The sequence below is a fragment of the Dicentrarchus labrax genome, unplaced genomic scaffold (genome assembly GCF_905237075.1).
Source record: "Dicentrarchus labrax unplaced genomic scaffold, dlabrax2021, whole genome shotgun sequence".
In the NCBI taxonomy this organism is placed as follows: domain Eukaryota; kingdom Metazoa; phylum Chordata; class Actinopteri; family Moronidae; genus Dicentrarchus; species Dicentrarchus labrax.
The window spans coordinates 17,995-40,000 of NW_026136769.1; the positions used below are offsets into that span (position 1 = coordinate 17,995).

Sequence of the window (22,006 nt, forward strand, 5' to 3'; positions counted from 1 at the left end):
GCTGTTGTATGCTGGGGCAGCAGGCTGAGGGCAGCAGACGCCAATAAGATCAGCAGGATCACCAGGAAGGCTGGCTCCGTCCTGGTGGTCCAACTGGACTCTTTGGTGGTGGTGTCTGAGAGGAGGATGCTGTGTAAACTGCACAGTATCCTGGACAACAACGCTCACCCTCTCCACCAGGTGCTTACCTCGAGCAGAAGCACCTTCAGCAAAAGACTCATTCCCCCCCGATGTAACACTGAACGCCAGAGGAAGTCTTTTCTTCCTGTGGCCATCAGACTGTATAACTCATCTACCTCCGGTCGCGAGAGGGACAGTGGAGACACTGTGTCCTGAGCCAAATGTCACTTTGTCACTTTGTAATTTTTACCCATCATATCACACAATGACATAATAAATGAGAGTATGATCTAATGATAGATAGGTTTTAATAGTAGTGTTGAGTACAGTAACACTTTAATTTGACTTTGACATACAACAGTTAATTAATTATAAATACAGAAAAGTGCAAAAATAAATGCTTCAATGTGAACAGAGGTTAATGCCAAGATCAGTATTTTCATTGTCACTAAAACCAGAAACTAAAGGAGCATCCTGTCACATCCACAGCTCCTTACAGGACAAATCTCAACCAGCATACAGTGTAAGGAGAACAATGCAGACTTTTATTTTGTAGATAAACTAATCAAATGAACTCATACAGTTCGAGTAAAGAAACTGACAGTGAACAGTTCTGTGTTTAAACAGATGAGAATGGATGATGATGATTATAATGAATATTAAACACAGTCACAGCCTTTTGTACACAACCTGTTGACATTTTACAAAACAGTTCAGATTCTTTTAAAGTGCTAAAGTGGGAACTTTGATACAATCCATGAAATGAAAGCAGGAATCTTCAGTCACAGCTCATATCTTAGACTGGACACCAACATCATTAAGATCTCCCTTCTTCACTGTGTGTCTGCAGCCTTTTCACTGGCTCAAAGACAACACCTGCTCACATAGACTGAAAACAAAGTCACAATGGATAGATTGTAAACTAGGAAGACAAACAACATCATCATTCTCTGTCAGTGTGATGGTAGAGCAAGAAAAGATGGAGAATATCCTCCAGTGTCACAATGATTTCCTCCTCGTTCTCGGTCACTACAGGAGGTTTTTAGTCCACGTCGTTCAACGCTGCGTCTCTCTGTGTTTTAAAGTGTCTCGTGTGCCTGTTTATCACCATGTGTTACATCTACATCCGGTTTGATTCCATTCTCTGGATCCACTTTATGTCTGTGAACCAACAGAAACAGGAAAGTGTTGAAGTTGTTGTTTTTATGTGTTTTTGTCTAATCAATGAATGAGTGTTAAAGTGAGAAAACTACACAAGCAGAACAAAAATATGATAATTGAACTGGAATATTTTTAACATCACAGTGACTTTCATAAACAGAACATTTCCAAATGAGAGAAAGCTTTTGAAAGCAACACATTTTCTTTTATTTCCTCCATTTTCCCCAAATTTCCTGCAGTGAAGATCATTTCAGACTGTTTGCTTAGTTACTGTTGTTATGCCTTTATGTATGTCAATAAAGAGCTCTGACAGGAACTTGGTATAAAAAAGGAAAATAAATATGACTTACATATTATCAGAATGATAATTTGCACCACATTAATGCAAAGAAGAATGATGATGCTCAAAATCTGATCAGGAGACGATTGACCTGTGAATGAATCAGATGAAAAGATAGAAGAGAGAACAGAATGACATTATTGAATCAAACTAGAGCTCAACAGTGACAATATGTTTAATATATTTAGAGCTCTTTATAACCTGGAACATAGATGTGTGTCTCTCTGGTCTGGTTGATGTCCTTCTGTTGGACTCTACAGGTGAAGTTGTTGCTGTGTCTCTTCTCCACAGTCACTCTGCTGCTGACAGTATAGAGGTCATCAGGACCTCTGACTGTCTCTGTAGGTCCAGCAGAGAGGAGGTTTCCCTCACCGTCCAGCCAGACCACCTCAGGCTCTGGATACCAGCCTTTAGACTCACACTGTAAAACTACTCTTCTACTGTTACTGGAGACAACCTCTATGATGGGAGTGGAGACGACACCTGATGAGAAGATAAGAGGAATTTCAAACAGTGGATTCAGATCAACCAAAGTTAAACTATATTATAAAAAGTTTACAACTTAACATTTTCCATCAAAACATCTTTAAACTCTTACAAACATGTTGAATGTATTTACTTTCTCAACAAACATTTGCCACTCTCCACAGGACACCTTTAATGTTTCTTCCAGTCAATGTTGATTTAACTCCGACTTTATATTTTAAAGTGTTCATCTTCAGAAAGTCTGACTTACCAACAGTGAGTTGGATGGAAGCTTTCTTCAACATTGATTCAAGGAAGCAAAAGTATTTTCCTGCATCAGAGATTTTCACTTTGAAGATTTTCATGGAGACATTTCCATTCTGCAGTTCATCCACAAACAGTCTCGTTCGGTTATAATAAGATGGATTTTGATGTATATAAATCAGTCGTCCATCTTGGTGAATATGGATGTACTTTGGGTCTAAACCAGGTCTGGTCCACTCCACTGTCTCAGAACTGGCATTGATTGGAGGATCAAGGTAACATGGTAGAATGACATCATCACCAGCCAGGGCTACGATTGGTTGATGTGAACAAATCAACTCTGACTGCTCTGCAACGCAAACTAAAGAACAAACAAGAAACAGTAGTATAGTTATAATACATGTCATCAAGTCTTTTTTCTCTTTCTAATTATTTCTTCCTGACTACAGTTTTTTTTTCCCTCAGTCAATATGTGACATTATGTGTAACTGAAGAGTGAGACTGTGAGTAAAATGTTAAACAGTCCTGTATCAGGTTGGAAATTTTGCATTGGGTCTCATTAAATGTTGTTCACACATTCATGTTTCCCAGTGTTAAATCTGTTGACCTTCGTTCAATGTGAAATGTCTCAACAATGATCAGGTGGATTAACATGAAAATGTTACACAAACACACATACATACACTGTGCTATTGTTTTGTGTGGAAACTACCTGTTAAACTCTGTATTAGAAGAATGATGACAAGCACAGCAATGTGGGTCCTGAAGAACAGTCCAATGAGCAGCATCTTGGACTCCTGAAAATGAAAAAAGTTTCAGTCTGGTAGTTTAATAACAACACACAAATTAAACAAATGTCTTTAGTGCAAAAAGAGGTTGAACAGGGCAGAAACTCTAGAGCTGTTTTTAGTTTCCTTTGGTTTCACTGTCTCATAGCTCAGAGAGCGCTTTTGCTCAGCTACGAGACAGAACTAACTTTATTCTAGTCAAATTGAATAACACTGCGTACAGTCAACAAACAGTGAATATAGTTTGACATTATGTTTAACAACAAGACAAGATGGTGATCAGTCACGTCATTGTCCCTGAATGATTGGATAGGATGATAGTGATAGGACAATAAACATCAAGCAGAATACAGTTTGCCTTTTTCCACCTCAAAAACATCGCCCGACTCCGCCCATCACTCTCTTTCTCCTCCTCATCCATGCCTTCATCACCTCCAGAATCGACTACTGCAACAGCATCCTGTACGGCACACCATCCAAAACCTTTAATAAACTCCAGTACATCCAGAACTCTGCTGCTCGTCAGCTCACCCACACCCACACCCGTGACCACATCACCCCTGTCCTCCAGAACCTCCACTGGCTCCCGGTCCCACAACGAATCAATTCAAAATCCTCCTCCTCACACACAAAGCCCTCCATAACCAGGCCCCTTCCTACCTCACTGACCTGCTCCACCGCCACAACCCATCCCGCAGCCTCCGCTCATCTGACGCAAACCTTCTGTCTCCACCACCCAGGACCAAGCACCGAACCTGGGGCGATAGAGCCTTCTCCATTGCTGTCCCCTCCCTCTGGAACTCTCTCCCCAAACAAATCCGTGACTGCATCGACCTTCCAGCGTTCAAATCTCTGACAAAAACTCACTTTTTTAAAATTGCTTTTAATGTTTAGCTTAGTCCGGTGTGTTTTCAGTGTTTTTACTATTTGATGCTGTTTTCGCTGCTTTTATGATTTCATGTAAAGTGTCTTTGAGTATTCAGAAAAGCGCTTACAAATAAAATATTATTATTATTATTATTATTATTATAGTTCATTCAGGTAACTCAGGTAAAGGCTGCACTGAAGCACCAAACACTGCAGGACACTTTTAAAGGGAGAGAGAGACTCAGTGTAGACTGAGACAGGACAAAACAGATCTCAGACGGTTTGTTAGGATATTTTATAAGATAAGATAAGATTTACCTTTATTGATCCCCCGTAGGAGAAATTCAAGTCAGACACAGCAGCATTGGGAAATGTAGTGCAAAAGTACAGAAGTGGAAGAACAATAAGGATCACAAAATAAGAATATTAACAAAATATAATAGAAAATATAAAACTATAAATTAAAAATATATACAGCAGTTTTTGAAAAACTAAACTGTACATGTGCAAACCTAAAGATTAAAGATTAAAGATAAATATCTTTATATAGTGTATGTTGTCTCTAAGTTACACACATGTATTTATATATATTTGTCTTTCCCGCCCCAGAACACAACACGGAACATTTCTCCATTAAATAATCTGCACCTTGTTATAATGGTCAAAGATTGTGAAATTATCACATATCCAGTATTTAACATTCAAGTTTTACTTCTTTTACTTCAAGTACTAAACGACTCTTACCTGCAGATTGATTGAGGTAAACTCTCCACTGTGATGTTTGTTGTTGATGTTGTTCTCTCTCTGACATAAACAAAGAACTCTGTCAGCTGTCTGATTACAGAAACAGTTAACTGTAGCTTTATGAAAAACCCTCTGCAGTAAAAACCATAAACTCAAACTGTGTCAGAGTCCTCTGTTGATGATCTCTTACACATATTGGAGGAGAATTCAGAAAAAAACTAAAAAGACTAAAACTGAAACTGAAAGACACTGAGATCTTGTGTCAAGCTGACAAAAAGATTTGTTAAGATAAAAAAAAGCATTTATAACTTTAATTAAAGAAAAGACTCGACCTAAAACAATGTGCAAAAACTCAGAATTAAAGTAATCACATCTATTAAACCAAAAATAGCACCCAACCACCCTCACCCTGCACATTACAGGTAAAGGTGTTCAATGTCACTCAGTGTCAACACCCACAGAGCCGGTTCTTCAGCTCCCTGCTGTCAACTGAGAACTCAGCCATAACGGGTCTGGAATCAGTCCAGACAACATATGGGTGTGACTGCATTCCTCACAGACACACAATACTTTAGAGCAAGATAATTGTCTAGTCTCTCAGTAAAGATTAGTTACAGCTCTGTAATGTAAGATTATTGATCAGGTATTGCATTTAAATGTTGATTAGCTGGACATATTGGGTTGAGTTAATCCTTTATTCCCAGATGTTCTACTGTAACCTTTACTGGGATCAGTGTCTGCAATGTCTTTTATAGAGCACGAAATGACAGTAACACTTTGTGTCACATGAATGCAGGAAAATGGTAGATGGATTAAATACAATCATTTCATGTATTTTTTAAATGTGATTTACTGATAATTAGCGTCTCGTTTGTTGTCCAGATTGTATGTTTTCTCCTTTTGTGAGTGAGCTGTGACACAAACACTTTCTTTATAAGAAATAACTTAGGTTTCCCAAATGTAATTTATAAAGTTTCTCCTCACGCAAAACGCAAACTCTAAAATTGTGTGATTTTCAAACAGTGTGGGGATATTGTGGTGACAAGTTCAGTCAAATCAGCTGCTGCTGATCTCGACAGGTAAAATAGATACAGCACATCATTTGCATTAAACAAAATAGCAGCAGGTTGTTTTTCCAGGATAAGTTGAATAGACGGTAGTTCGATGTTACATTACATTAATTTAAACACAAAGTATTGATCTTATTTGTTTTTCTCTAGTAAATTCATGGTATAAGAGGGATAATGTCCTTTCAGGTGTCAATAATCAGGAATTAATGGACTTTATGGAGGCAAACGTCCCCCGTTGGGAATTATCCCTCAACATAAACAACATAGAACATTTCCCCATAAAGTAATCTGCACATTGTTGTAATGGTCAAAGATTATGAAATTATCACAGTGATGTTGGTTCTCACTGACCTTTTGTTCTCTTCCTCTCTGATATAAAATGAGGAAGTAGGCAATAAAAGAGCAGGGTTTGGAGGGGCAGCCGACCTAAAAAAGTGTAATCCAATACAATTACTGATACCTAATAATCAGTTCAAACAACATATACCACCATTAACCAAATAATATTTTAAAAGGTGAAAAGGTCAGATCTGAAGGGGGAGATATATAATCTTGGGGGAGTGGTTCAGTGAGGAGTGGCAGTGATGCAGATGGAGGAGAGAGTTGTGATTCAACAGTAAGTGATATTGGCTGATACGGTCCATTGATTCTGTTCCACCTGTTTGTGGTAGTTTACAGGTAGTGGAAAGGTAATTATGGGTTAACTATGGTCCAGCAGTTTCCACGTCTACCATTCACTTCTGGGAAACAACTGTTGTAGACAGTGGCTGACACTTTCTGGGCTTATCAGAAGGTAAGACTGTGGAGATTACATCTGTGCAATAAGGGGCACAAATAATAAATACTCAGTAACTACTAAAGCATTATGTTAGCCCTCTATGTCGGTCTATACAAAAACAACCCACCTGTCTCGTGGGCTATACCACTCGCTCTAACAATCATTCTCATGCTTCTGAACCTTTCTCTCAGTTTAAAAAGGACAGACATTGTTGCATCCACGTAGAAACAAAGTGTATCCATGGAGCAATGACACAGTTTCAGCTTTAACAGCAGGCCAGGAGAGCTTTGGCTGTTTCAAAGCCTCTCTCTGCACTCATGTGTGAACAGCTTTGTACAAGGTCTCGATGTCGCCCTCTGGTGGACCTTTCCAGATAATACATGCAGTTCCTTCCTCCACACAGTGTTTAAAGGCTTGTGTGACTGTGTTTAATTTTAGAGGGTCACCTTCAAAAACAGGTATTTCTCAGGGTGGAAGCTGGCTTGTCCTTTGTTGTTCTTGTCATTTCACCCTTTTGTTTTAACCACACACAAAAAAAAATCATTTAAACACGAAACATGAAACCAGAAATACAACACGTAACCAACATTTTTATTTCTTTATGGAAACTTTTTGACTCAAATTGTCTCTTATTTTAGTCTCTTACTTTAAATAAGACACCAATGCATTGGATTTTCCACATTTATTTTGTGTGCAAGCATTTCAATGGCCAGGCACCTTTTATGTAACTTAATTATATGTAACGTGTAACATGTATGTACTCCCTATCCTCCCAATGACTTGACATGAGAGAAAAAGCTTTTGCAATGGTGGCGTTGGCTCACAGAACATCTGATGGCAGTGTGTAAACACAGGATCCAGAAATCTGTTTCAACAGTTAATTCCATTCAGTGGGGAGGTTAGGATGGTATCAGACATATCCGAAACATCAACTAATAACTAATAACAAAACAATAAACCCATCACAAACCTTATATTACATTGTTCATTCAAGACTCCTGCACAGTTCATTTATCAATTCAGCTTAAACTCAGAATCTCTGTCTGATAAATTAGGATCTAAATAAATATAAAATAAAATACAAAAAACAGTCACTCCCAAATGCAATATACATGTAAAAGTCACATGTTCCTTTCTATATCAGGTGTAGGCAACCTACTGATCCGGGGCCACATGAGGCCCTCTAGTGGCCCTCTGTGGCTCTGACAAAGAATTATGTGTATAATGTGTGTATGAATAAAGGTGAACTTTTATAAAGTACCTTAAGGTTGAAGGCCTAATGTGATTCTTACATTCTCCTGTTTAAAAATGTGTGGCTGTCTCTCCAAGTTCAGGAATTTTAACAAATGTAAAATCAGATATATATTTAGACTGTTTTTCTGCTATTGAGCTGCATCAACTAACTTCAATAATTTCTACATCAAAGCCATCAACCTGTCTCTTAGACCCCATCCCAACTAGGCTGCTTAAAGAAGTCTTACCCTTAAAGCTCTGGTTAGATAGATAGATAGATAGATAGATAGATAGATAGATAGATAGATAGATAGATAGATAGATAGATAGATAGATAGATAGATAGATAGATAGACTTTATTAATCCCTGGAGGGAAATTGGGTAAAAGTTATTAACGATCTTTTGAGTGCTTCCGACAATGGACTTGTCTCTGTACTTGTATTATTAGATCTTAGTGCTGCATTTGACACCATTGACCATAATATTATTTTACAGAGACTTTAGCATCTAATTGGCATTAAAGGAACTGCACTAAGCTGGTTTAGGTCATATTTATCAGATCGTTCTCAGTTTGTACATGTTAACGATGAATCTTCAATAAATACTAAAGTCAGTCATGGAGTTCCACAAGGTTCTGTACTTGGACCAATACTATTTACTTTATATATGCTTCCCTTAGGCAACATTATTAGGTATCACTCCATTAACTTTTACTGTTATGCAGATGATACCCAGTTATACCTGTCGATCAAGCCCGATGAAATTAGTCAGTTATCTAAATTCTAAATCTAAACATGTCTTAAGGACATAAAATCCTGGATGAGCTGCAATTTTCTGATGTTAAACTAAAGTTCTTGTACTTGGCCCCAAAAATCCTCAACAACTCACTGTCTAAAGATATAGTTAGTCTAGATGGTATTACCTTAGCCTCTAGCACCACTGTCAGGAATCTTTGAGTTATCCTTGATCAGGACATGTCATTTAATTCCCACATAAAGCAGACCTCTAGGACTGCCTTCTTTCATTTACCTAACATTACAAAAATTAGACACATCCTATCACAGACAGATGCAGAAAAACTAATCCATGCATTTGTTACTTCTAGGCTGGATTACTGTAACTCTTTGTTATCAGGTTGTCTCAATAAGTCCATTAAAACACTCCAATTAATAATATAATAATATAGTTAGGGCTGGCTCAGGTGAGTCCTCTCTCTCTCTTTCTGCACTCATTCATGTACCATTAATGCATGTTACTAACTTCACTTCTTCCCCGGAGTTCTTGTGCTTTCTCGTCTCGCAGATTCTCATGGATCCTGGTGAAGCCTGCTGCCATGGTCCTGCTTGACTCCCATTGAGAATATCACGGAAATTATTGTTATTATTATTATTATTACAGTTAATATTATTACTACAAACCTGAATTGAATTACGCAACAAATTATAAAAATTTAACATTTCATCAGTTAAAATGTGCGTTGTACTTTACTTATTTTGCTGAATCTCAATAGAAAAAAAAAGAAATAAAAGTCTCAGAGGAAAATAGAGAATTTAATTTTCTTCTCAGCCCTCATGTTAGTGATGGTCAGTGTTCCGGCATTGCAGTATTTGTTACACTGATCCTGGCCTCCTCTGTAACAGGCACCCAGAACAACCAGTAAGAGTCAACGGTTCAGTGACAAACATACACATGGGAACAACAATTGTGCTGAATGGAATAACATTTTCTAAGAAGAAAAACTGTAAACTGTGTTTTTGTGCCTTTGTCTAATCAATGAATGAGTGTGAAAGTGAGAAAGCATTTCAGGACAACAATGAGGTAAATAAAATCAGACAATTAAAATATACAATATGAACAACATGTACAACTTACATCAATGTCTTTCTTGAGTTCCTGTGTCTTCAGTGTTATTTCCTGCTCCTGATATTTCCTCTGTCTGCGATCTCTGAACTGTCCAGTTGCTTACAATCCCATCAGCATTTTGTTTCTTCATCACTGTTGGCTTCGTTGGAATGACAAACGCTGCCTCTTTTTCATCCAGTTGTTGATCCATCTCTCCCACTGTGAAATAACTCTGTCCCGGATCCTTTTTGAGCCTGTGAGCCAACAGAAGCAGGAAAGTGTTGAAGTTGTTGTGTTCATGTGTTTTTTCTAATCAATGAACATTGACAGTAACTTGGTATAAAAAAGGAAAATAAATATGTGACTTACGTGTTGTCAGAGTGATAATGAGCAGCACATAAATGTAAATAAGTCTGATGATGGTGATGATGATGATGATAATAATGATGAGGATGATGATGATGATGATCTGAATCCAATCAGGAGACAACTGAACTGTGAATGAATCATCTGAAAAGGTTGAAGAGAGAACAGAATGACATTATTGAATCAAACTAGAGCTCAACAGTGACAATATGTTTAATATATTTAAGAGCTCTTTATAACCTGGAACATAGATGTGTGTCTCTCTGGTCTGGTTGATGTCCTTCTGTTGGACTCTACAGGTGAAGTTGTTGCTGTGTCTCTTCTCCACAGTCACTCTGCTGCTGACAGTATAGAGGTCATCAGGACCTCTGACTGTCTCTGTAGGTCCAGCAGAGAGGAGGTTTCCCTCACCGTCCAGCCAGACCACCTCAGGCTCTGGATACCAGCCTTTAGACTCACACTGTAGAACTACACTTCTACTGTTATTGGAGACAACCTCTATGATGGGAGTGGAGGCAGCACCTGATGAGAAGAGAGGAGGAATTTCAAACAGTGGATTCAGATCCAACAAATAACTTACAGCACTGTTTTCTTTGTGTCTTATCATGGCTGCTTACTTCTAATATAAAGTTACATTACTGATCTTTGCAGTCAGCAGAAATGTGTAATTCATCATCTTCAGAAAGTCTGACTTACCAACAGTGAGTTGGATGGAAGCTTCCTTCAACATTGATTCAAGGATGCAAAAATAATTTCCTGCATCAGAGATTTTCACTTTGAAGATTTTCATGGAGACGTTTCCATTCTGCAGTTTATCCACAAACAGTCTCGTTCGGAGAAAATAAGATGGATTTTGATGTAGATAAATCAGTCGTCCATTATGGTGAACATGGATGTACTTTCGGTCTAAACCAGGTCTGGTCCACTCCACTGTCTCAGAACTGGCACTGATTGGAGGATCAAGGTAACATGGTAGAATGACATCATCACCAGCCAGGGCTACGATTGGTTGATGTGAACAAATCAACTCTGACTGCCCTGCAACGCAAACTAAAGAACAAACAAGAAACAGTAGTATAGTTATAATACATGTCATCAGACTGAATGGATTCATTTTTACTTTCTAAAAGTAAGAAAACATTTAATAAAACTGCATCAAAAACAAAGACAATCAACCGCTGGAGCCTCAGAGTCTGTATCTGACTCACACTCATCACAGTTTGAGCTTCAAACACAAATATCAGACAGCATCATAAAGTGTAAAGTTTTAAAATATTTCTGGCTGGGGAAGTCTTGTTGGTTTCTCCTTCTAATTCTTCCTTCTCCTGCTTGACCACCACTGCTAATATTACTGATATTATTATTATTATTATTATTATTATTATCCTTTGTCCCCCATCGTTGTGGCTGTTGTCGTCGTCATCATCTTCTTCCTGTTCACCATCACCAGTCATTCCTGTTACTCTAGTTGTTGCTACTGTTGTTATTGTGTACTTTGTCTCTGTCTTTTTTTTTTAGTCACTGAAACCTGTAATCTGTGTTCTCTCATCAATGTGTTACTGGAGTGTTTTGTGTGGAATTTACCTTCAAAGGTCAGAATCAGACACATTAAAACCCTGTATTTCATGAAGGACAGTCCATCACTGGACAGCATTGTAGACTTCTGAAAATAAAAAAAGGCATTAGTCTGGTTAGGGTTAGGGGGACAGGGTTAGGTGGTTAGGGTTAGGTTTCCCTGTTTTCAATGGAAAATGAGGTTGAACAGGGTAGAAACTCTAGAGTCGATTTTAGTTTCTCTTTGGTTTCACTGTCTCTCTTCTTTTGTTTTTGTTTGACTTTCATCTGAAACTGCAGACACGAGATGTGTGTTGTGGAAAGTCACAATGTGAAGGGTCACTGAATCTAATGTTGTTATAGTAAGTCAGAGTACTACATCAACGACTTCTGAAGTATAGAAACATAAAAATAATTCACTGATGTGCTAGCTGAGCACAGTGTGAACACAGCCGGCCCGGGACCAGCAGCCTCCAAGTCTGATGGAGGCCAGTCTGAGGACAGAGACCCAGGTGGTTTCCTGTCAGGTTGGGCTCCCTTTAATACGTTCAAAAACCTCAGGACAAATAAAACAGAGTTGAACATTGTAGTTAAGACAAGAGGAAAGCAGGTTGGATATGTGTGAATACAAAGTAAAATGCTGATTGGTCCCAGATTACCACAGCGTTCACTACTGTAGCCACATGAATGAAATAATACTGCAGAAAAAGACTGTTGACAGTTTGACTTTTATTCCAGAAACACAGTAAAATAATTACAATAATGGCATGTTAAAGAAATCCCTAATATAATGTATTATTAAGTGTTTGATGTAAAAAATCTACATACCTGTTGATTGAGTGTCAGGGAGCCTCAACTCAGGGAGGTAGCTGCACGATCAAAGTCTGGATAAACACAAAGACAGCCTACTTTTATTGCTGCACTAGAGTCATAGGTCAAGGTATTATCGCTTTTAGAGTTTGAGGCTCCATGAACAATGTTGTCTTTCTGCGTTTAAGCCTAAAACATGGTTTGTTAACACAGAGTTAACAGCCACAGCTGTAAATACATGAAGCCACTAATATCATCACAAGTTCACAGTAATAATACAAAACGTCTTTGTGAGGCCCGCAGCCCAAAGTTGGACCACAACCTGTTGACATTTTACAAAACAGGTCAGATTCTTTTAAAGTGCTAAAGTGGCAATCCATGAAATGAAAGCAGGAATCTTCAGTCACAGCTCATATCTTAGACTGGACACCAACATCATTAAGATCTCCCTTCTTCACTGTGTGTCTGCAGCCTTTTCACTGGCTCAAAGACAACACCTGCTCACATAGACTGAATGTTATGTCCCCGAATTGTCTAGGGGTTGTGGGGAGTAACACAATTAAATAAAAACAAAAAAGTTTGTTTCAATCCAAACAGGGATTTTATTACCAGATTAAACAGAAACAATACTTTCAATATGAAGGAAAATGCAAACTGAAAACTAGCTTTCCTTTTAAAAACACTAAGGAGAAGCAGATTCTGTGTAACTACAGATTTAACTCATTTAACCCAAACTTAACAAAAACAATCACACAGACCTGCTATCAGGGAGGACCGCTTTCATCTGAACACAGCTCTCGTCTCTGGCACACAGCGTGGACACTGCTGGATGACCCACTGCCACACAGCTGCAACTCTGGTCCCTGTTTATACAGACCCAGCCCATATTAGTGACTGGAGTCCGCTGCACACACCTACCTGTTACAGAAGGGGAGGGCAGGGCAGGAAGACACAGGAGACATGGCCGTCACACTGAAAGACAAAGTTTAACTGGCTCAACAACATTCATTGGAAGCAAGTGGAAGAATGGCAACAGAGGAGTCCTCCCAGGACCAACAGCCATGCAATAGATGTCGACTGTACAGAACAAACAAAATCACTTAAGATTCAAACTTTGATGTCAGAATCTCTGATATATATCAAATGTAAGTGTAAATTCTGTCTCTGGCTCATTCTAAGCTAACATGATCCTCATCAAACCTGCCAACACTCCCTGTTTTCCCCGGGTTTCTCCCAGCACCTTCCTGTTTCATTGTCTCTCCCAGGAAACTCCAGTAATTTGTATGTCCTTCACAATTTATTATCAATAATCGGCGTACACAGATCCATAGATATTGTATGTTTGTCAGACGTCACCCAAGTTGCCACATCGTCTTGTGGTAGATGAATGTTTTAGGAGGGGTAGTAAATGTACAGTTTGGTTAGGGGGTTGTGCTTTTATGGTAGGGGGTGACTGGTAAGCATCTGTTCACAGTTACAGGGTCAGATCACAGGATCATTTGTGTGAGAGACCTCAAACCCATCATGTGGATTTTACATTAGGACAACAGATATTTTCCTGTTTAATTGATGTACTGAGAGTTATATAAGGGAGTTCATTATGTTGTGTCTATGCTGTGGTCTTCTCTTCATGCTGCATGAGTAAAGGAATTTGATTCATCACACTGGGTTCGTAATTCTTCAGAGAACTAGCAACTCTCCATATTAGGGAAGAATTTCCCCTACATTTTGGCGACGAGGATGGGATGGACGTAACTGCCGGCAGGGAAAGTTCAGCTCTGACAAACGGAGGACAGGATCCCACCTGATGTCAGACTCAGGTGGTGGACAGTGACCGCTCCATCCATTGGAAAAGTGAGTACAGTGTTTTGAATCAATTCAAGAGTGAAAAAGCCTAGGTAGACAGTGCATATTCCTGAGTGGTTGTGACTGGTCTGTTGTGTTCCCAAGTTGGAACTTGTGTAGTCCCATAATAAATCCTATAAGAGGTGGTGGGAGTTTTCCATATTAAAGCCTATGAAGGTGGTGGAAACGCGGTTTCAGGTGTAACCATTAAAGCTAAAAATAAATAAATAAATAAAAAAGACAACTAAAAGGACTAAAAGAAAAAAAGAAAAAAGACAAACAGGATAAACGGAAAATGTTGAATAAATATATGAGAGAAGTAACTAAGAAAATAATGTAAAGTACTGTAATGCCTAGTGGACAGTAAACCACGATAGAGGTGGACTTTAGTGAGGATTTGGGGAAAGAGAAAAGTCCTAAAAACAAAAAGTCCCACCAACTATAATAAGGGCACATGAGTGTGATAAGGAAGTAAAAGATATAAACTTTGCGGTGACTCAGTCTGGCTGAACTGAGGTGTCCAAAGGTTTTGTGTGTACGATAAGAATAGAGAATAGTGTGACTGATAAGCCCATTAAAGTTAAAAGCAAACCCGTACCCGTCTTTGGTAGAAATGGGGATCAAACTGGGGAAATTAAATTCCTTACCTTAAATACAGGCATTGCTGAAATTTCAGAAAAATGGAGAAACAATGTAGAATGAGGATGTTCAAATTTGGCACCATGTAACTAGTTTGTGTTGTCTATCATTGGTACACATAGAACAGATTGCTTAAAGATGGTATAGAGTAATGTTTGAAGAAAGAGGACAGGAAAGTAGGGAAGAAAATTATAAACTGGCAGACCTTCCAGATATGGGAGAGAAATAGAAAGATGGAGAAGAGAAATGTAGGGCCAGAAGAAGGGTTAACCCTATTCCATATGCTGTCTCCTGCCTGCAAGAATGCCTACAGGAAGACCTACTGTACCCTGACCTGTCCAATCTCTCTGAATCCTACAACAGTGACTGAGAAAGGGCAGGGACAAACTAACTTTGCTTCTCCCAGGAAATCTTTTTTTGTCACTAGCAGACATCTACAACCACAGGCTGCGGAGCCAAAAGGACGTGAATGTGATGGTGACATTACCAGGCTGGGGTTGGTGACTGTCTGGACATACATCTTGCACGTTGAAAGAAACAAGGGGAACGTGGATTTAACCAGATGAGAAAACAAAGAGAACAGGAGAGAGATGGCACTCAGATTCCTCGACCTTCCTCCCTTATCCGATCTGGTGAGAAGGACAAGATCCAGAGGAGTCTTAGCCAGAGGCACCAACAGAAGGACCACAGGAACAACCATAGGAGACAGTGGAGGCAGGTCAGAGCACTGAATAGCACAAAGACACAGATACAGACACATAGGGAGATGATAAATGATGACAATGACAAACCAGTTGTTCTATACTGATGATATTTACAGTTAACACTAGAATTAAGACAACTTTAGGTTAACTGTTAATGTACTAAGTGGTATTGTGAGATTAGACTCAGGAGTAGATGTCTCCATCGTCAAAGTGTTGCTTTCAATAGTTTTTGATTGTTTGTGGAGCAAGTTCTGATTTTGGGAAATATAGTGCAACTCTACATGAGACTAGGTAAAAGAGTATATCACCTCAGCCTTGGAGCAGTTGAAGACATTGCTTCTGCCTCACATAAATCAAAGAGCCATTGTTAAAGGTAATCATTCACTATGTAATCACCTTGTAAAGAGACCAAATAAGGGGTGGAGACCATTTCAAGATCTCGGTGGGATAAATTAATGTGTGAAATTTCCACTACACTAATGTCACAGGTTTCAGTAGGATCCTGGTGGTGTTGTAGGAAATTGATTTAGTGAATGCAGACTCACAGTTCTTGTTTGTTTTTACTTGTAATGGCTATACGTGGACAGGGATGGCACAGGGTTTCTCTGCAGTTTCATTCTGTCGCTGAAAACTTTGTACATTGGTAGCCACCATGTTATAGTACACTTGTTCACTAGGTTGACATTTTTTTTTTTCTTTTTAGAAATTGAATTAAATTTAAAAGCATTCAAGCAGTTTCCCTCTTTGTTTTGTTTGTTGGATCAATAAGTAAGTTAAGTTAACTTATCAACATAAGTTAAATATGGCTGTAAAAACTTTTATCCCCAAAGCTAAAACGTCTTATTACAAAAATCAACTAATTCTTTCAAATAAATCTTAATTATGAAACTGCATATAACTGGCCACTTAATTAAATGTTGATCTGAGAGGGAGTTTCAGTTTATGAAGATCCTGTTTGTTATGTCCACACATACCCCATTCTATAAATGCACATCCATTAACCCAGAATAATCAAATTAATGAATTAAATAAGTATTAGAAGAAAGAAGATAACATAGTAATGGAAAAGCAGAAATCCCTGAAATGTAGTCCACCAGTTAGCTGAATCTAGAGTTCTGAAGATAGAAAATAAAAATAATACACATTCACAATGCAAAAGTGAAGTTTTTGGCTTTCTTTATGCAGTTTCTCATTGTGTGGCCTTGTTGAACTTGAGACATTCAGTGTGAGCAGAAAAAAACACCACAGAAAGAGAAAGTAATTGAGACACATCGTCAGCGTAGGAATAAACTCTTGTCTTTATTATCACACATAATACTTTTTGCTATCTGACAGCTGCTGGTTGCTTTATATGTAATAATGAAAACATACCTCTGAATATTATATTTAATATTTAACATTTTCTGCCAATAGATCACCCAAAATGTTACACATTGAACCTTTAAGAAACATCCAGTTTGAAATGAATTCAAATGAATACATTTGGAACATAAATGGTGGTGTTGATGAAGGGGTCCTTGAGTTCGCTGGACTGGACTGTAGGGGTACCACATTTCTGATATTCTGCATTATGCTTTCCAGGTTCTTCCTGGTCCCTATGTACCAACAGAAAAATAAATCTGTTATAAATTAAGCATAAAATACAATGTAAAAATATGCAATAAGAGTATAAAGTGTACAACAATAAAGTTAAAACATACTTTAAGACTTTGAACAGCACTTCCAGCAGATGAAAATAGCAAGGATCACCACGAATACGGGAACGCTAACAGTGACAACAATAGTCCCAGCAGGAACGGACCCATCTGTGAAGAATTTAGCAGAAAAGACACAACAGAGAACAGAGTGAGATTTTATAATCAAACTAGAGCTCAACAGTGACAATATGTTTAATATATTTAGAGTTCATTATAACCTATAAAATTGAAGTGTGTCTCTCTGGTCTGGTTGATGTCCTTCTGTTGGACTCTACAGGTGAAGTTGTGGTGTATGTTCTCCACAGTCACTCTGCTGCTGACAGTATAGAGGTCATCAGGACCTCTGACTGTCTCTGTAGGTCCAGCAGAGAGGAGGTTTCCCTCACCGTCCAGCCAGACCACCTCAGGCTCTGGATACCAGCCTTTAGACTCACACTGTAAAACTGAATTTGTTGTGCTGTATGCGACAACCTCTATGATGGGAGTGGATACGGCACCTGGTGAGAGGAGAGGAGGAATTTCAAGCAGTGGATTCAGATCAAACTTGTCTCACAGTCAAACTATATTACAAAACCTGTAAAACTTAACATTTCCCACCAAAACATCTTTAAACTTTTACAAACATGTTGAATGTATTGACTACCTCATCAAACATTTGCAGTCTTCTTCTCTGCACTGCTACCTTTTATAGAAAATCATCACCATCAACTGTTATTATGTGAAACAGTGTTTTTATCAGTGAGTCTCTGTTTGCTTTATCTTGTGCAGGTGACACAATGAACAATGTGACCAACAGGTGGCAGTAATGTGACTAGAAACAGCAACAGACCAACAAAGACAGTAAGAAGACTGAACTGTAGTTTGTTTCCAATAAAACTCCACAGGACACCTTTAATGTTTCTTCCAGTCAATGTTGATTTTACTCCGACTTTATATTTTAAACTGCTCATCTTCTATCAGTTTGACTTTGTTTTCTTTGTGTCTTATCATGGCTGCTTACTTCTAATATAAAGTTACATTACTGATCTTTGCAGTCAGCAGAAATGTGTAATTCATCATCTTCAGAAAGTCTGACTTACCGACAGTGAGTTGGATGGAAGCTTCCTTCAACATTGATCGAAGGGTGCAAAAGTATTTTCCTGCATCAGAGATTTTCACTTTGAAGATTTTCATGGAGACGTTTCCATTCTGCAGTTCATCGTCAAACAGTCTCGTTCTGTTATTGTAAGATGGATTTTGACGTAGATACACTGGTGAATAGTGAACATGGATGTACTTTGGGTCTAAACCAGGTCTGGTCCACACCACTGTCTTAGAACTGGCACTGATTGGAGGATCAAGGTAACATGGTAGAATGACATCATCACCAGCCAGGGCTACGATTGGTTGATGTGAACAAATCAACTCTGACTGCTCTGCAACGCAAACTAAAGAACAAACAAGAAACAGTAGTATAGTTATAATACATGTTATCAAACTGAATGGATTCATTTTTATATACCGAAACTAAGTAATTATTTCATAAAACTGCATTAAAAACAAGGAAAAATATAAGTCCTAAACACAGATAGAGAAGATTTTATAGCATCGACCGCTGGAACCTCAGTCTGTATCTGACTCAGACTCATCACATTTCAACCTTCAAACAAAAATATCAGACAGCAGAATAATGTGTATGGTTTTAAAAAGGCTCTTTCGAATTTGGTTTTGTTGACCACAGTTTTTGTTTTATAGTTACACGTGACTGTACCATCATTTGATGGTTTTACTGGAAATTGTTAGGGGTGGCTATGATGGTCGATCAGTCTGTCACTTTGTTTGGTTCCCATTAAATTCTGACTCTTCCTCCAGAGTCTCTGAAAGGTCAAACTTTCTGTTTGTCAAAACCTTTATGACAAAATATCAAAAAAGCGTGCTAACATGCTAAACTAAGACGGTGGACAAGACGAAATTACACCTGCTACAAATCATTATCATTGTGAGCATGTCAGCGTGTTGGCATTAGCATTAAGCTCAAACCTTCACAGAGCAACCAGTATGACTGTAAACATGTAATAATTGTATGTATTAATGTGTTACTGGAGTGTTTTGTGTGGAAATTACCTGTAAAAGTCAGTATCAGACACAGCAAAACACTGCGGGTCCCGAAGGACAGTCCATTATGGAGCTCTGTCTTTGGGCACATCATTGTAGACTCCTGAAAATACAAAAAGAGAAAAGGCTTTAATCTGGTTGTTTAAACAAACACACAAATAAAACATATTTACTTGATAGAAAGTTAGGTCTTTCTTTGGTTTCACTGTGTCTCTTATTTCTGTGTCAGTACACCAGTGGGATCTAAAAAGGTCCAACTGCAGACCTCCCTCCTTTCAGCCCCTATTTCTGTGAGCCAACAGAGTTTGAGCATGAGTAGAAGAGTTCTGTATGAAGAAAGCTGAGTGAACTTTTCCTTTAGCAGTCCACCAAAAATGTCCAGTTGCTCAATCTTCACAAACTTTGTGAGGAACATAAACATCTTTTGATGAGTGACTGTGTTAACTGGTGACTTTAATGAAGCGTCTCTGGTTATTAACAGTGACGGCAACTGTTGAAAACAAACAGCTCTTGAATTAAATATTCAATATTCGTCTGAAGGAATTTGACCCTGTAATACAGGTGAATTCAGTTTGTTGACCACATCACAAGAAGGTTAGGAGAGGCGAATGAATCTTGCTGAGCAAAAGTTGACATGCGTAAATGTTGAGATTAGATACAGGTAGGCTAAGTGTTCAGTTAAAGTTTTCAACACATCCGTCAATGCCATTTACTCTAAAAAAAAAAAGTTCAAAATGTCTACATAATAATGCCAGTCTACTTTCAATTGAGTAAAATTATAACATAGTCACTTTGTCCATAATCATAATCTGCACATTGTGAAAACAGTAAAGAATGAAATTAGGAACATTTAACATTCAAGTTTTAAGCAACTCTTACCTACAGTGTGACAAATGGAAACTCTCCAATGTGATGTTGTGTGGATCTTCCTCTGACAAGAACTGAGGTAGTATGAGAATTTGATATTGTTTTTCAAAGTATACTAAAACTCCCTGCACACAAAAACCCCACCGCTCCACACCTCCCTCAGACTGATTCGTTCCCTGTTGATTCCTGTAACTGTGGGTATTCTACCCATATCCGTAAGACGTTGAGAATAAGCAGAACAAACACAGACCACAGAAAGAAAGAGAAAGTAACTGAGACACAATGGGAGTGTGCGAATGAACTCCTCTTGTCTTCATTATGACACGTAGTACTTTTTGCTGTGATAGTCTTGAAATTAGTTCTACTATAATCAAGAGAGTACAATAATATAAATATTTAGGTATGACTTTTGAAGTCCATATTGACATGCTGGTATCAAAGCTGAGGACGAAACTAGGCTTTCTTTTCGAAATAAATCTACTCATGAAGATGATAAACCGGGTCAATGCTAAAGAGACTAAACATATTTCCTCTGGACAAACTGAGAAAGTTCATATGACCTGGAAATGTAGAAACACATGAAAGTAACCCAGAATAATGAAATTAATTAATTGAATAAATATCAGAAAGAGAAACATAATACAGTGATGGAAAAGCAGAACTCTGCAGTCCTTGAAACCCAGTCCGTCAGTCAGCTGAACCATAGATATAAATAATAAGAAAGAAGAAATAAATAAAAATAAATTCAATAAATATATCTTCTATGTTTTGAACTTGCTTTTTTGCTTTGTTTGTGCAGTTTCACACTCTGTGAACTTCCTGTGTCAGTGTGTATTCTACCCACATCCGCAGAACGTTGAGAATAAGCAGAACAAAGACAGACGACAGAAAGAAAGAGAAAGTAATTGTAATTATTTTATTATTTGTAAGTAATTGAAATCATCCTTTATTTCTGTGTAGATTCTATTCATGTAGCCTCTCTAAATCTACAGCTATCATTTACCTTCCTCTAAAAACACCTTCAAAACCACCAGTCACCTCATTAATACCACTGTATAAATAAATCTTTTTATTGTTTATCTCTTTTTACATTTCTGAACCTTCACCTTTTAACTTTAGCTGTATTTTAGACATGTATTCATCTTTACTGCTACCTCCTAACTAATCAGATATTTTCATTGTTTCTGCTCTTATTCTGTTTCTATGTTTTTTATTTTATGTTCATACCTCTGCACCATTGTAAATGAGGGTTCTCCCTCAATGTGTTTCTGAGAATTTAAATAAAAAAACAAACACAGTTAGATCATATCACATTACAATATGGGTGAAAGATTTTATAAAATTTTGCCAAATGAAGTATTTAATTATCAGCTTTTGCATGTGCACACGAGTACAAGAACAATTAATTCAAATTGATTTGTATAGCATCAGATCACAACAGAAGTTATCTCAAGGCCCTTGAACAGAGCATGTCTAGACCAGACTCCTTATAAAATGAATGAATTAACGAAGCTGACACCCAAGACAATGATCCACTGAAGAGGAAGTCCAGCTGGGGCCATGTTGACATCAGCTGAAATGATAGAATGTGGAGTGCAATAAGTGAGGAGACAAGAGACAGAGATGAGTCAGCTTTACTCTTCACTTCAACATAATAACACACTGTACAGCGAGTGAGGTCAGAAAACGGCTACACTACGTTAACCCGGAACCGGCATCCCCTCACACCTCTCCCTTAAAGGTACAGTCCTCTGGTG

At 38.1% G+C, this 22,006-nt stretch overlaps 1 protein-coding gene across 7 annotated transcripts; it reads right to left on the reverse strand.

Annotated features, from left to right (window-relative positions):
* Positions 1-411: 411 nt before the first annotated feature.
* On the reverse strand, positions 412-20,513 carry LOC127359775 (butyrophilin subfamily 1 member A1-like). Of its 7 annotated transcripts, none has more exons than XM_051393908.1 (7): positions 20,262-20,504; positions 19,392-19,485; positions 18,581-18,715; positions 10,736-10,954; positions 1,823-2,104; positions 1,632-1,712; positions 412-1,281 (listed from the first exon to the last, which is right to left on the reverse strand). In XM_051393908.1, exons 2-7 carry the CDS (start codon positions 19,474-19,476, stop codon positions 1,241-1,243), a joined length of 843 nt encoding a protein of 280 aa, XP_051249868.1. In that variant the 5' UTR covers positions 19,477-19,485; positions 20,262-20,504; the 3' UTR covers positions 412-1,240. The 7 variants fall into 7 exon arrangements, with proteins under 7 accessions (XP_051249868.1, XP_051249863.1, XP_051249867.1 ...); XM_051393903.1 differs by lacking the exons at positions 412-1,281; positions 1,632-1,712; positions 1,823-2,104 and adding exons at positions 7,265-9,927; positions 10,043-10,183; positions 10,280-10,561 and having other exon boundaries at positions 20,262-20,507; XM_051393907.1 differs by lacking the exons at positions 412-1,281; positions 1,632-1,712; positions 1,823-2,104; ... (1 more) ...; positions 19,392-19,485; positions 20,262-20,504 and adding exons at positions 7,265-9,927; positions 10,043-10,183; positions 10,280-10,561; ... (1 more) ...; positions 12,422-12,477; positions 13,162-13,262 and having other exon boundaries at positions 10,736-11,089.
* Between the last annotated feature and the right edge of the window lie 1,493 nt (positions 20,514-22,006).